Source organism: Mustela lutreola, chromosome 3 (genome assembly GCF_030435805.1).
Source record: "Mustela lutreola isolate mMusLut2 chromosome 3, mMusLut2.pri, whole genome shotgun sequence".
NCBI classification, from domain to species: Eukaryota; Metazoa; Chordata; class Mammalia; order Carnivora; family Mustelidae; genus Mustela; species Mustela lutreola.
Window position 1 is genome coordinate 177,630,511 of NC_081292.1, and position 15,398 is coordinate 177,645,908.

General features: G+C 39.8%; 1 protein-coding gene across 1 annotated transcript in view; it reads left to right on the top strand.

The window, feature by feature from the left end:
* Positions 1 to 8,765: 8,765 nt before the first annotated feature.
* Positions 8,766 to 15,398, top strand: part of CUL3 (cullin 3) — a 90,910-nt gene continuing 84,277 nt past the window's right edge. Inside the window, exon 1 of the mRNA XM_059167894.1 lies at positions 8,766 to 8,906. Within this exon, the coding sequence (XP_059023877.1) occupies positions 8,841 to 8,906 (66 nt within the window). The 5' untranslated portion in view covers positions 8,766 to 8,840. The remainder of the gene's footprint in view (positions 8,907 to 15,398) is intronic.

The window sequence follows — 15,398 nt, forward strand, 5'->3', positions numbered from 1 at the left end:
GCCACTCCCTGTGCTCATACTCTCTGTATCAAATAAAATCTTTAAAAAAAAAAAAAAAAAGAGCTTGAAAGGTTCCAGAATGATCAATAAACATTTCTGCATCAAGTATAAACATTTCTGAGCTAAAAATCCCAATACAAAGTTCTCACATACTCCCTTGAGGGGCTAAAATGAACCCAAGGCCATAGTTCATTCTTAGGAAATGTCTTTATTAATTTCCATGGAAATGTAGAGAGAAGCCAACCTCTTGCTCACAAGCAGGAAGTGGAGTGAAGAAGAAACTCTCAGGATGTCCACGCAGTGCCGGGGCTAGGAGAGGAGGAGTTCCCAGAGGGCCACACAGGCCCCTCTCCCCGGAGTTTTAACTTAATGCTTTCTTCCCCATCTATTGACTCAGATAGGGCACGTTATGTGAATCCATTGGTCACATTATCTTCCCATGCGCTTTACATACAGTTGCTTGTCTTGTTGGGAATACAGGTGAATTGATAAAGTTGCTTTTCCCTTTTTAAAAGATCCTGCCTCTCTAGGGAATTTGCTGGTTTCCAGGTACGCTTAGTTTCTATGATGTAATAATTAATGCTAAGGTGTTGCAGGCTTAATGTAGTTTTCTTCCCACAGCATTTACTTTTGGAAAGATCTCAGAACCTAACGCTTTACCCGATCGTGGGACCGTTTGTTGGCTTTGGGGCTGAGAGTGGAGTGTTTTGGGGTTCAGAGAGACAGTTAGGCGCCTCTCACACAGTATCCCATGTCTAATTCTCTTGCCCACCTAACTGGATGGCTGGTTTAATCTGTGTTTTTGTGCATTTGGCTTGCTTTGTTTTGTTTTTAGAGGGGAGAGTTTGGAGGGTAACAAGGTCCCTTCATCACCTGTCAAATTGCCTGATGTGGGCAACCATTTTGTCCTTATTTGCTTGTGGCTACCTTTGTCTATACATCTCACGAAGCAGGGAACAAAGAACAAGGTTTTTGCAGCACCTCTGAAAGAGAAGCTTACAGTCCCTGAAAGGAGTGTGCAGGTGTCTGTGTAAATGTGCATGTCCATGGTGTGTTTTTGAAACAAGCTGCACATTTCTATGGGTTCCTCACTCTGATGTTCTTCTCTTTGATCTTATCTGTGTTTAAGGGTTATTCTTTCAGTGTATTTCAAGGCCCAAGATTGTGCTCCCTTGCCCACTTCATTAACCAAACACCCTATTATTCTGTCTCTCTCTGTCTCTCTGTCTCTCTCTCTCTCTCTCTCTCACACACACACACACACACACACTTCCCACCAAACTTCCTCAAACTCATTAATTTCTATGTAAAAATCTCTTCACAGATAAATGTGCTCTGTACACATAGGTGGTAGTAGTTGACTCACAGTATTTTACCCCAGTATTTAGTATAAACTCTGCCTATTCACTCTTGACACTGTGTGTGTTAAAATAGACATGTAACCTAGTCTTAGCCAGTGAACCATGAGAGTGTCTCCTGGGCTGCTTCTTGGCATAGTTTCTCATCTGGTAACACACAGTCTCTCTTCTTCTTCTAGTCTGGACTTTGTTGTGTCTGGTGAAGAGTTACCCATAACACCTAAAGGTGCCTCCCCCCCGCCCCCCCGAGGCAGGGCCTTGAGAATTGCCAGAGAGCTGGGCCAGAGCCCTGTTGGACCATGCCTGGGACCCGTACTAAGTCTGGACTTCTTTTACGTGACATAATGGATTTGATAACTGCTTAGTCCAATTTGAGATAGGTTTTCTGTTCCTGGAAGCAAAAAAATAACTTAGCTAATTCAGATGTACTTTTTTTCTGAAAAATTTTAGTTGTTAATAGTCCTCTGATTTCATCTATTTCCTCAGATGCTCATCTACTTGAGTGCTTTGATAAAACCATAAGATAATTGCTAATCTTTGAGTTCAAACTACATGCCAGGTATGGCTATAGAGGAAAGTCTGCAGGCTTGTTTTAAAAAGCGATACTGCTTATATTCAGTTAATGTGCAATCCTTCCCTATTCCTACCCAGTCACTCGCTCCCATATATCACTGATTAGTATCATGTTACGTGCTAGCTGTTGAAGTTCACCAAAATCTGATAGTGAATGAGTTGATTCAATAAGAGCCACATGGACCATTTCTTTGGCTTCTAAAAGTCTGGGCCCAATTATGGAAAGAACTGCCTTCTTATCAGTAGACATAAAAATATTCCAGATAATATAGCATCACTCTTTGACCAAAATCTTAAGGATGAATTTAGTTTGCCACGTACTTATTTTTCAGTTATTGTTATGATGTAAGGCCCAGCTTAGCCATCCTCTTGTATATGACAAGAGTGACAGGGCAGTGGGGAAGGGAATGATAAATTGGCCCATACGTGACTTACAGATCCAAAGTTTATCATTTGTAAGTTTTAGCAAGAAAGAACATGGTATAAGAAAGATAGTGAGGAGTAGGGATACATTGCTTTGTGTGTTTATTTTTAAAAGTCTCTTATTTAACCTTCAAAGAAGTATGACAGATTTAAAGTTTTCCTCCTAGAATTGTGGTGAAACCAAATCTCAAAGCACAAAGACAGTGTCAGTAATTGAAAGTTTGTTGAAGATGGTGACCTGGTTTGGAAGTCAAAGCAGAGTTCCCACCACTGTTTCCTCTTTTCATTTGCTTTTAGGGGCCTTGCTGCTCCTAAGTCTATAAGGACAGATAACTGGGGAACTTCCTCCCCAGATAAGAGAAAGCTAGTGAATTGGCCAGAAGGAGGAAAAGTTGCCAAGAAGATGAATGCAGATTGGAAAATGGATGCAATTGAGAGGATGGACATATAGGTACAGATACGGATGTAGCAGGTGATGGGGCTGGGCACTGGGGTATAATAGGTGGAGCAAATGGGGTGCTGCAGTGACTGCATGAATCTAGAAACCAGTTAACACTTGTCTGTCATTTACCAAACCTAGACTAAAGGGTCAAAATGGTATTAGTCGGGCCCCTGGGTGGCACAGTTGGTTGAGCATCAACTCTGGGTTTCAGTTCAGGTCATGATCTAGGGGTCAAGAGATCCAGCCCTACATCAGGTTCCACGTTTAGCATGGAGTCTGTTTGGGATTCTCTCTTCCTTTCCCTCTGCCCCTCCTGATTGTGCTTGCTTTCTCTCTAAAATAAATAAATATTTTAAAAAATAGTATTAGTAATTAGCCATGGAATAATCACTAATAGCCCTTGGATTCAAACTATGTGGCCAGTGTTATACAAAAACTTTACCTACATTATTTAATTTGATCCTCATACTAGCCTCATGAAGTTGGCACTACTCTTAATCTAATTTTACTGATGGGAATGAATGGCACTCGCCTGATACACTGCAGAATGCAGATTAGAATCCAGGTAGTTTGATTTCGGAGTTTCCACTCTTACCCATGGTGCTATATTATTTCACAGTCTAAAGTATTGTCAATGCACAGACAAGAAATCAGGATGGTAAGAGAAAGCATCCCCCCCAATTAAAGGACAAATATCATTACAATAATTAATTTAAAGAATGCGGAAGTACCTTAACAATCCAGGCATCTAAAGCAACTTTTTCCCAAAGCTAAATGTTCATGGAGAGATAGGCACTCTTCAACAAAGATTAGGATTTCAGTAGTAGAGTAGTACTACTTTCAATGTCTCATAAATGAAAATTCTTTAAAAGATTTTCAACTAGATTAGAGTTGCCAGTTTCATTTAAGAAGGCGCTCATGTTGTCTTTCTCAAAACTGCCCATTCAGTGGGTCTTCTGCCCAATAGCCAGATGAAGATTCAGAAACCAGTAACTTCAAAGCAATTTCTCTTTAGGAATTAATTCATTATATCAATATGTAGCTAGAAATTGTTCCAAACAATTTTTTTCTTATTTTTTAGTCTCTTAAAGGTTATTCTTCACCTCTACCAACACTCCTTTGTTTTATCCAAATTTTGATTTTTACTAGTTCAAGATATAGTAAAGAATACCATTTAACTATGAACTAAAGGTAAATAGCTTATCGAACAAGTTTGACAATAATGTTATTTTATTACATTTGCTAACTGCTGACCATTGTATTTATAATTCACACAATTACTATATCTAGTGTAAAATTTAATAGCTTCTTTGGAACCATGCTTTATCTCAACTCCAAAATTAACTTACTTCACAAAGACAGAGATGATGAGTTATAAAATTCAACATGTACTTTACTTATCATGAAGGAAAGCAATACATATTCATAATTGCTCTCTGGAGGTTTCTTGACATAGTTACTGCTATCGGTAAGAGGAAATTTTTTCCACAAAATAAATTCTTTTTCTTCAAAATAAAATTACAAAATTGCAGGCAATACCTATAATTTTAAACAAGAATTTATATTGTTAAATTCAGTTGGCTGTATAGATATTTTTATTCCACAATATTAACTTGCTTGATAAATATGAAAGACAGAACACTGCCCAGGCTAACTACAAAATTTCCAGAGCTGCCCGTGAGATGATCTTATTTAGCATGACAAAATGATGAAAATGGAGATGGGTTTTTATGATACAACAGACATTTAAGATTTTTAATTCAAGATGTAACTTTTCTCACGTGCCCTCACATCTCACAGGCTTCTTGTTCTGGAGGTATATATTAAGGACAAAGTAGAAAATGTACATACAGAAAACCTACAGTTTTCATATATGTAAGTTTTGGGGGTTACATTCTCAACAGGATGCTCCTATAACATGTCATCTTAGAAGCACATATGAATGCTACTACTCTATAAATATGTATAAATTAAATGGCCTACAATACCTATTGGTTGTCTATTGGAGACAAGGAAGAAAGTAGAAGATCTAGCCCTTATTTTCAATGAAGTGATGGTATCTCTAAACCTCCTCCTTTTAATCTGAAAACGATACATCTTTCCCTAACAGTCTTTGTCTCTTCAAAACCATTGAACAGGTCTAATTGAATTGGTAGGCTGTCAGCTCTTTCAATATCTATACAATCAAATTAGTGATTAAAATGGGTTGGTATCCTGGATACCTAGAAACTTATGGTCAAGAAGAGGCTATTTCCTTTTGTTGGCTTCTCACAGCCCGTGCTATTTTAGACTGGGATGTAGAAAAGGCACTGGCCCACTCAGCCTCCTGGCTTCTCTGACTGCACATGTTCCATACAAATAAATGAAAATGGGGCCACTGTTCTCCTGTGTCAGGACATGGTCAGCATCAGTAAGAATACCACCCAGCAGGCCTGCAACATCTAGTGAGTTCCTATTGCATCCCTGCGTTCTCTGCTAGATCAGGTGGCAGTTGGTATAAAAACTAGTATTTTGAAAGTTCATTTGCTACTTAAAAATCACAGAACTCTATTAGATATGGAAGAATAGTCTGCAGCTTTAGAGAATATTTCATACATGTTTTGAGATTGCTGGTCTTCTAGGCAGGAAAATCTCTGATTTCAGGACTGGAGTGTATAGGAAGTTGTTGCCAAATCCAACTTGGGTCTGTGGTTTCCAAATTTTGAGATGTGAAAAGGACTCTGTGTTCAGTGATGGCAGGTCTCGTGTGTCTTATTCCCCTTAGTGACTAACATCTAGCAGACTTAAATAAGCAGTTCTTGAGTAAATGAACAAATAAATTAGCAGTGGATTTCTTAATGTCAGTGGCAAATTCATTTTGAAGAGTTTTTCTTAGCCTATTGTGGATAAAAGCCTAACAAAAGATGCAGTTGACAATAATTCTTTTAAGATGCAGTCAAATTTTGCTTGAGCAAAACCAGCATATGAAAAAATCTGGGTTCACAAAACAAATATATTATCAATTAAAAGGTGATTATATGCTTTGCAATTACATGGAAATATGTACTAATTCAGAAGGTTCCTAAATGCTGGCTCATTACCTTTTCTCAGGTTCATGATGAAATAACAAAAATCAGCTCACTGTATTATTTTTCATAAGAGTAAATTAATTAAAAAACTATCCTTGGGGCACCTGGGTGGCTCAGTCTGTTAGGGGTCTGCCTTCAGCTTGGTAGTAATCCCAGGCTCCTTGCTCAGCAGGGAGCCGCCTTCTACCCCGCCTGCCATTCACCCTGCTTGTACTTGGTCTGTGTCTCTCTTGCTCCCTCTGTGTCAAATAAATAAAATCTTTATTAAAAACAAAAACAAAACCAAAAACGTCCTTTATTCAAAAATTACCTTCTCTTGTTTCCATGGTTAAAATACTTTTTTTAGAAAAACAAGATAACAAGGCTAGTCTATGCTAATTATTCTTTTCTAATGCTCTTACTTGCCAAAATAAAGTTGCCAAGCATGTACTAGTTCCTCAGCTTTTTGAAAAATGTTTTATTGTTCTGAGAAATCCAAATGTTGGAAACTGACTTAGTTTTAAAATAAGATTCATTTATAAAGGATACAAGTACTTAAAAAAATACATACTGAATGAAGGAGAATAGATAGTATACCCTTGGCCTTAATTACCCATGATAATAATAGCCAATGGGTGTAGAGGTGCTCCTCCATGCAGAGCACTGCTCTTAGGGCTTTTAAAAATGTGTTAATCATCTAAATTTCACAGTAGCCCAAGAAAGAAGTATTATTTTTTCCCCCATTTTACAGATGAGGCCTCTTGCCCAAAAAGACACAAAATATAGCTAGTAAACTGATAGAGCTGGATCTAGAAATGATGGTCTTTTATTATAAGGAAACTGGGCCATACGATAATGCAACCAATAGAAAAACATTCAGTTGTTATTATACTCTAATGATTATGGAAATGAAGATCCAATCAGCATACAGATTATAAACTCCTACCCAAGACTCCTACTATCTTATATTTATATCAGAGCCCTTCCCAATCCTACCTTATCAACCCAATTCTTGGTGACCTATTTTTAGCTTCAGTATTTACAGAGGTATTGCTTCAAGCAATATCCTTATTTCTTAGACTCAAATTTTAGTTAGCAAATACCAGAAAACAAAGCAAGAAAATAAGGAGTAGTCAACCAAATAGGGGACGAAAGCACAACATTCCTAAATTCGGTCATCATGATTAAGTTAACTTGGGCCAAATTCAACCTTATCGCACACACACAAAAAGAACATTTGTTTACTTAAAGAGTATAAAATTCCAGCTTCCAAATGCAGTGAAAAAGCATTAACACCGTAGCTTTTATAAAGGTATTAAAAAGTATTACAATAAATGAAGTATTAAAACCTCAACTTCCATATGCAACTATCCATCCCAACAATAGGTTCTTAATTAAAGGATTACAGACTTCAGTGAGAACTCACATATTTTTTTGCAGTGTCAGAAGTGCAAATATAATATCAATTCAGCGAAGAGTTATATTGGGAAGCAAAATTCATAACAGCTAAAAAGATAAAGGGCAAAACTGATGAATCCAACTAGACCTTTTGGCTACAATGACAAAAATAAAATAAAAAACCTCCAAAATTACATCAAATTTTGGCTTTCAAACCGATAACACTCTTGGTAATGGTAACCATGATTTGGCAGGTTAAAGACAGGTTTCTATCACCCTATCCTCTATTTTTCAGCACTTACCAAAATATTGCACTACATGAAGGGAGCTGTCATTTTACTTCAATGATAACGAAAAAGAGATTTTAACGCTATTAAGTCCTGGGTTCCCTTAGGAAAGATCAATGAATCAAGAGGTCTTAGGGCTTTTGCAGTTTAAGGAAATTTTGTGGATTAACATCTCCACCCCTCAGTCCTGAGAGGATTGTGCACATCCGATCCGACGACCTCGTATACATACAGTACGCTAATTTCTAACAACTGCAGGTAACTCCTGCACAAACTCTTCTTTCCACTTGCCGGCTTCTGCTCAAGTAACCCTCCCTAGTTCACCTGCCCTAGAAAACTACAGAACCAGTTCTAGGACTTAGTTATCCACCTAGCTCCCCTAAGCTCCTCCCCGAGACTGCCCCCCTCCTGGCCCGGCCCCGGCCACAGCCTAGGCCCTAGGCCCTGCCCCCCGGGCAAGCCCGGCCAGACCCTAACCAGGCCCAGCCCAGGAAGACCCAGCCCACTACTGAGACCCAGCTGCGGCTCTCTGAACTTCCCCCGCCCACCCCGTCCACGTGATCAGGGCCCCACCCCCCCCTCCGCGCTCCACCAATCAGCAACCACCTCCGCCCATAGCTTCGTCTCCTACGCTCCCCTTTCAAAAAGGCAGCTTTCTCCTCCCGCCTTCAGCCCCGCCCCTTTCCCATCTCCCCGCCCTGCTGGTCCCTCCCACTCCCTAACTTCTCATTTCCCTCCTCCCCTCCTGTTGACCCCTCCCGCTCCCAAGCTTCGCCCCGCCCCACCCGGGGCAGCGCGCTCGCCCTCCTCTCGCGAGATCTAAGCGTCCCCTCCCGCCGCGGCCGCTTGCCTCCCCCTCCCGTCCTCCCACCCCCCTCCCCCCAATCTCTCCACTCTCCGGCTCTCCTCCCTTCCTCCTCCCCCCTCCACCCTCTGGGCCGGATCTCGTCTCGCTGAGGCGGAGGAGGAGAAGGAGGAGGAGGACGTTCGGCCTGCGCAGTGAGATGTTTGTCCGTCGCCGCCGCCGCCGCCATCGCGGAGGAGCGCGATAAAGGGAGCCGAGCCGGGCGTGAGGGGGACCCCGCGGAGCCGCCGCGCCAGCGCAGCCCCCCAGTCGAGCCCGAGCCGCCAGAGCCCGAGCCGCTGCCGCCCCCGCCGCGGCCGCCCAGCGGCCGGCCAGCTCCCCAGCCCAGCCCGGGGGCCGCGCCGCCGCCGCCCCCAGCGTAGCCCCTCGCCTGCCCGCCCGCCTTAAATGTGACACCGGCGCCTCGGAGTGCGACCCGAAGCCGCCGCCGGGGAGGGGACGAGCACCATGTCGAATCTGAGCAAAGGCACGGGCAGCCGGAAGGACACCAAGATGCGGATCCGGGCCTTTCCGGTGAGTCTCTCCTCGGCGCCTGGGACCCCAGGGCCGGGGGCCCGGCGGAGAGCCGCACGCGAGGCCCGGGCTGAACTCCCCCAACAGGCCGCAGGCCCGGCTTCCCCTCCCCCACGCCGCCGGCCGCGGGGCGCGAGCCTTCCCGGCAACGGGGCGGCGCGGGGCCCCGGCGCGGCCGCCCTCCCGCGCCGGAGCCCGGCGCCGCGAACCCGCCCGGGAGCTGCTGCTCCGGCCAACCAGCGGGCGTCGGCTGCGGCCAGGGCCCCTTGGCCGGTCCCAGCACCTTCGCACATTCCTGGGGTATAGGCCCAACCCCTAGTATTCCTCTCCCTGCTCACTTCCCGGGACCACCAGACGGCAGGGACGAGGGCTGTGGAAGTCCTCCGTGTATGGGGCGTGTGTAACTTTTCACGTGTGGTCTCGCTGCAGTTTGAAAAATAACCTAGCCCCGAAGGTGGCCAGTCAGACCTTTAGGATGATGAAGGGGACTGTCCTCTATCTCTCTCTTCCCCTCCTCAGGAAGGGTTTTGCCACCAGTCTACCCCCGACGCAGTGACAGTGGTTCCCTGTAATGCTCAGTAGTAACGTACTAACATCAGCTGTAATTATAGCCTCTTTCATCCACAGGCTTCCAGAGCACTTTACAAACTCTCTTGTGCAGGAATTGCCCCGCCACTCGAAGGAGGGTCAAGGGGAAGCAAGAGAAAACACATTGGACAATTGTGTCTCCATTTCTTAGCCATGGAAGCCCAAAAGAACGAGTCGTCACTACCCCGAGTTGCTCTACTCTATATAGTTTTAGTGACAGCAAACGTGTTGTTTAGAAACTTTCTTTTTTAGCATTACGTTGAGTCATATGGTTGAAGTATTAAGCATGTAGAGTATAACTTTGGATGTCATACCTGATTCAGATAGCCAATGGCAAGCAATTAAACTGTTGTAACAGAAACTGGACATACTTGCTCACATCGCTACAGTAACAGGTATACGTCAAGATAGACAAACTAGCAATCGAACTGAAGATTTTAGAACAGTAAAACTAGAGAAAGATCTTGAATGTTTTAGGATTATAAACATAACCTTGTGAAGGGGGAGAATGAGGTTTGAATTCACTTTTTTAAGCACGCTTTTTCAGAAGTGTAATTTGTACTGAGGCAAGACTTACTAATACCAAAGGGACCTAATGAAGTCGATTAGTGTGTTTTCCCTTGTAATAAAATGAGCTGGGTTTATGAATTTTTGGGTAATGTTAGCTTTGCTGCTAAGTCAGTTGTGAACATTTTGAGCAGAATTTAGAATTGTTATGAATTTTAAATAGTTTTATACAAGTTTTCTAGGGAAAATTTGCCATTTTTGAAGTCTGAGTTTTTCTAGTTCAGATTTATTGCGAAAATGTGGAATAGCTCACATATAACATTAACTCAGTTTTGTTAATATTGTGATTGACCAGTTGTACCTTTAAATATGATCAGCTTTGTCGTCTCTTTAGGTTTACCTTTTCCCCTGGTCTTCATTTCCTCATTTGTTCAATAAATAAAGAGTACTGTGTGCCAGGCACCGTTCTAGGAGCTTGAAATAAGTACTGCTTGAAGTTCAAGATCTCTTCTTTTTGGATGTTGTATATTGTTGGAAGAGACAGGAGAGAATTGCATTATGCCTTTAGTTAAAAGAGTATAATGTATGATAGCACGCAGTGCTGAAACTGATTTTTTAAAAAGTAGTGTTTATGGTTGTGAGCTAATTTGGACCTTTTCTGTTCATAACTTGTTGCCATCTAAAATTTTCTAAAATCTTTTAATGAAGTTTATAAATGATTTGTGTTTGATACTCAGTTTAATGTCAGCTAATTTTTAAAAGCATAATTTTTCATTTTGTGAGTTAATCTTCATAAGTAGTTTCCACTGAAAAGAACCTTTATACTTTTTAATATAAAAATTTTTAAGTCCTGGTTCCTTGAGCCCTCATTAAGAATAGATACATGCCTCAGTTGTATGATATTTCATGACTTACCCTTTGGTGAATGTTTGAGTATCTTATAGACATTTCAAAATTTCTTTATTCTTCCAGGTTAGCAGTCTTCTAGTAGTAAATGTGTAGTATTCTGTAAAGAAGAAATAGTATTTATGTGTGTACATATGTACATTATTTACAGCTATAGTATTTGCATTAATCTTTGGATATATCGTAGGTACTGTAGTTTAAGAAAATTGTAGTTTAACCAAAGGTCTCAGGTGCTCATTTCAGATTCTGTTTTATGAAATTGAGGTGTAAAAAGTGTAAAAATATGTTTTGAGGTTGTTTTCATTGCAGAATAGAGTGGTAAGTGAACTTAGAGGTTATTTTATATACGTGTAAGCCTATTCCAGATACAGTCCCATCAGTAAAATCAGGCTCTTTTTAGTGTCTTGAATGCATATTCTAAGTGTGCCTTCATCATTGTTCACAAGACTAAAAGTTCATAACACAGTTTTATGCACAATTTTAAGTAGAACTTTTCATAAGGTTTTAAGAGAAATTACTTATTTTTAAGATGGAGAACAATAGGGACTCTCTGGATTTAAAAATTGTTGATGGAGTTAGAGTTTATTTCAGTTTATAAGTTTTCCTGCCCGGCACAAAATACATGTCATTTCACATCTTTTTTTTTTTTTTTTTTCCTGGTACCCAAAATTAACAGCAAGGGCCACAAAACTTTTTTAAGGAAGGAGGCTGTAGTTGTGAAACTCCTGGAAGCTATATGGATTTGGATCAGAGTGCTGCCCCAAGAAGTTCCTGCTCTTCTTGCCTTGCTGTTGCTGAATGTCTCACTCCAGAGTTTTGTTCCACTATGTAGGATTAGTTGCTGTCAGGTGAACCTTTTGTCCTTACCTTTGAAAAGCCATTCCTCATCACTTGTACTTTCACATGGGTTTTGTCCATATGGGCTTGAAAAATTTGATTGGATTGGAAAGGCTATGTTTGAAAATATTCTTCTCTCTCCTAATAGTCCTTTCTTACCTTAGTCTTCAGAGTTAGCAGTCACATTGTGAAAGGGATTGTCTTTAGAGTGTGATCTGAAAGTTGTTTCAGCGATTAACAAAGCATGCTAAATCACGGTGAAGAATCTTTGAGATGTCCACTTCATAATCCTAGATGAGCTTCACAGAGCTCCACCTGTGTAGCATAGACAGTGAGTGATGTGGAGGTTATTGTTAGATGGAAACCGCAGAGTGAATGACATTAGAAAGAGATGAGTTTTAAGATCATATGCGATGTACCTAATGCAAGAGTTTAAGTTTCAATGAAGATTATCTGATGTTTGTTAGCAGTTTTCTTAAATTTTTATAAAAGTTACTGGATAATTTGTAGTTTCAAATAATGCAAGTTTGAAATTAGATCTCATTTATTCATTGTAAATGCAGCAATTGCATTTACAATTGGGAACAGTTAATGTTTTTGTTTTTCCTAGCTGTTGTAAAATTTGCTAGCTTTGGGGGAACAGCTTTGATCTTCATAATAGATTTCTCTTCCTTAGAGAAAGTAATTGTTGTCTAGGACTACCTGAAATATGTACAGGAAACCTGAATAATAGTCTTGCAAATCACACAGGGTGGGGAATTAAGAATTTTTCATTCTCTAACAGAGAAATTATGGAGTAAGGTATAACAGATTCATTAAAGTGTTGCCTGTACTTAGATTGATTCTTTCTGTTTGATAGTTTCAGGACAGCGAGCTATGTTGTAACTGTTAGTACCTCTCTGGCTTTAGAAGTTAAAAAACAAAAGCTTAAAGTAGTTATTTATAAGGTGTTTATATTCTGCATTACCTTCCTAGATGGCAGTTCAGAGGAGCCTGGAAAATTAAAGTACCAGTATTGAATTTGAAATTATTTTAGAGTGTAGAATATAATGTAGAATTTGGCCTTTTAAATAAGGTCAGTTCATTGAGACAAGGTAGAGAAAGCTTCGTTTGTTTGTACATCATTCATTAAATGTAGCTAATAACAGCATTTCTCTAGTTCATCAAGGTTATATAGTTAAGACTAAAAAAAGTATGTCCTCCCTTTGTTTTCTAAATTGCTTCCAACTATCAGATAATTTTTTATCTCATTTTCAGTGAAGATTATCTGATGTTTGTTAGCAGTTTTCTTAAATTTTTATAAAAGTTACTGGACAATTTGTAGTTTCAAATAATGCAAGTTTGAAAATAGATCTCATTTATTCATTGTAAATGCAGCAAAAAAGTAAAGTTACTAGTAAGCACAAATCTCTGAGGTATAATAGGAATTGCAATTAGTGTCTATCAGTGTATTGTGAAAACTATTCAGTCATAATCTGTCAAAGCAATGAATTCATTTTAGTAGGTTTTCTAATTATAAAAATAATGCATATTCATGATAGAATACTTAAGTATCTAAATTTATAAATAAGGAAATAAAAATCACATCTAAATAAGCAACATTTACATTTTGTTGTATTTTCTTTTAATCTTTCATACACTTCTGAGCTCCCAGTAAAATTGAGGTACAATATCAGTTTTTTTTTAAAAAAGCTTTTTAAAAAATGCAGTATTCTCACGTTAAATATATTAAGGATATGATCTGTAAAGACTAGTATTCTGTGGCACCTCAGTTTGCCTAACCATTTCCCAACTGCCAGGTATTTTGATCGATTCCGGTTAATTCATATTTCCTCTGTTATAGATAATGCAACTATGTTTATTTAGGCACATAAATATTTGAACCTATCCATGATTATGGAGTTATTAAGCCAAGCAAAATTGGTACATATTGCCAGTTGACCTCCAGAAAAGTAGGAATAATAATAGCTAACCCTCAGTGAATGCTTATCATGGGCCACAGGCAGTGTTCTCTGTGCTTGGCTTGTGTAAACTCATTTCATTTGCACAACTCTATAGAGTACTACTACTATCCTCTGTTTTACAAAGGAGGCCTTGAGAACCTAAGAAATTTGCTTCAGGTCACTGTGCTTGTAAATGGCAGAACTGGGATCCTAATCTGGCTCGTAAGTGAATATTCTTCAGAATTAATTATACCTGTCAGGGTTTCTACTGTGTAGCAGTGTCTTAGCCAACATTTTATATCCTTAATTTCATAGGTGAAAAAATAGTACTCTAATGCTTTAGTTTGCATTTCTTTGACTACTCATTAAGAGTAAAACTATGGATAGCCTTTTTTTTTTTTAAGATTTTATTTACTTATTTGACAGCGATCACAAGTAGGCAGAGAGACAGGCAGAGAGAGGGGGGAAACAGGGTCCCTGCCGAGCAGAGAGTCCAATGTGCGGCTTGATCCCAGGACCCCAGGACCCCAGGACCATGACCTGAGCTGAAGGCAGAGGCTTTATGAGCCACCTAGCCCCAAAACTATATATAGTCTTTAACGGAATTTTCCTTCAGAGTGAACATCAGTGTTAGGAGTATGACTAAAAAATAGAATGAGTATAATAGAGTATGGTGGGCTTTTGGCTGCCAGATTTTGAATGTCATTTACACCTTTTCCTAGCCACATCATCTTTAACAAGTTACTTAACCCCTTCTAGCTTCAGTTTCCTCCTCTGAAATGAAATTATCAGTGGGACCTTTATCACACAGTTGTTGAGAGATTTAAAAAAAAAAAAAAAAAAAAAAAGCATTAGTACCCTGTCTGGCATTCAGCTGTGGTTACTGTTTAGGCATGATTATGCCACAATTTAAATGTTAAAATTGTTATTTTTGCAAATAGTTGTATTATAATATTGTTTGCTTGCTTTAGTGATGCTGTGATTTTTTGGGTACTGTTTTTTATTCTGAAAAGCCTGCAGGGCCGATTTGAACCACACTAAAAAGTCAGTCTCAAAGGATAAAGGATTAGGTACCACTGGGGCACTTGAAAAGAATGCGATTGGCTCTTGGGGGTAGTTAAAAAAAGTTCAAGTAATGATTCTTACATAATCATTGAAGTAAATATGTCATTTCTTAGGTAACTTTATTGAAGGAATAAATGAATGTCTGCATACACATTCATTTGGTGTTTACATTCTACTGTGTACTTAAATGTTATCTAAAAATACATTTTGTTTTTCTTCGTTTCCTCCCTTTTTTTTTTTTTTCCATTCCTTCCTTTTATTTATGTTTTCACTCGTGAACTAGAGTGTGGTCCCTGCCCAAAACTTACACGAGACACCCTTTTGAACCACAAAATATTTAGCATCGTGTTAGACACAGTGTGGGTGGTTAGTGAATGATTAAATGAGAAACTGATCCTTTAAGCCAAACCATAGTAATTGATTAATTGGGTAAGTTGATGGAAGTAGTACTCTGAAATGTTTACTGCTGTTTTTGCCACTGTAAGTGAAGTCTTAAGATGTAGTCAATCATTAATGATTTGAAGTCAATCTGGTCTTCTGAAACAATAATGACTTGAAAGTAAAGATAGTATGATGCATTTGCAGTACCGTTGGCTTAATCTTCAGAAGACTAAACCCGTGGCCCAGTCTTGTCTGTTAACTAGCT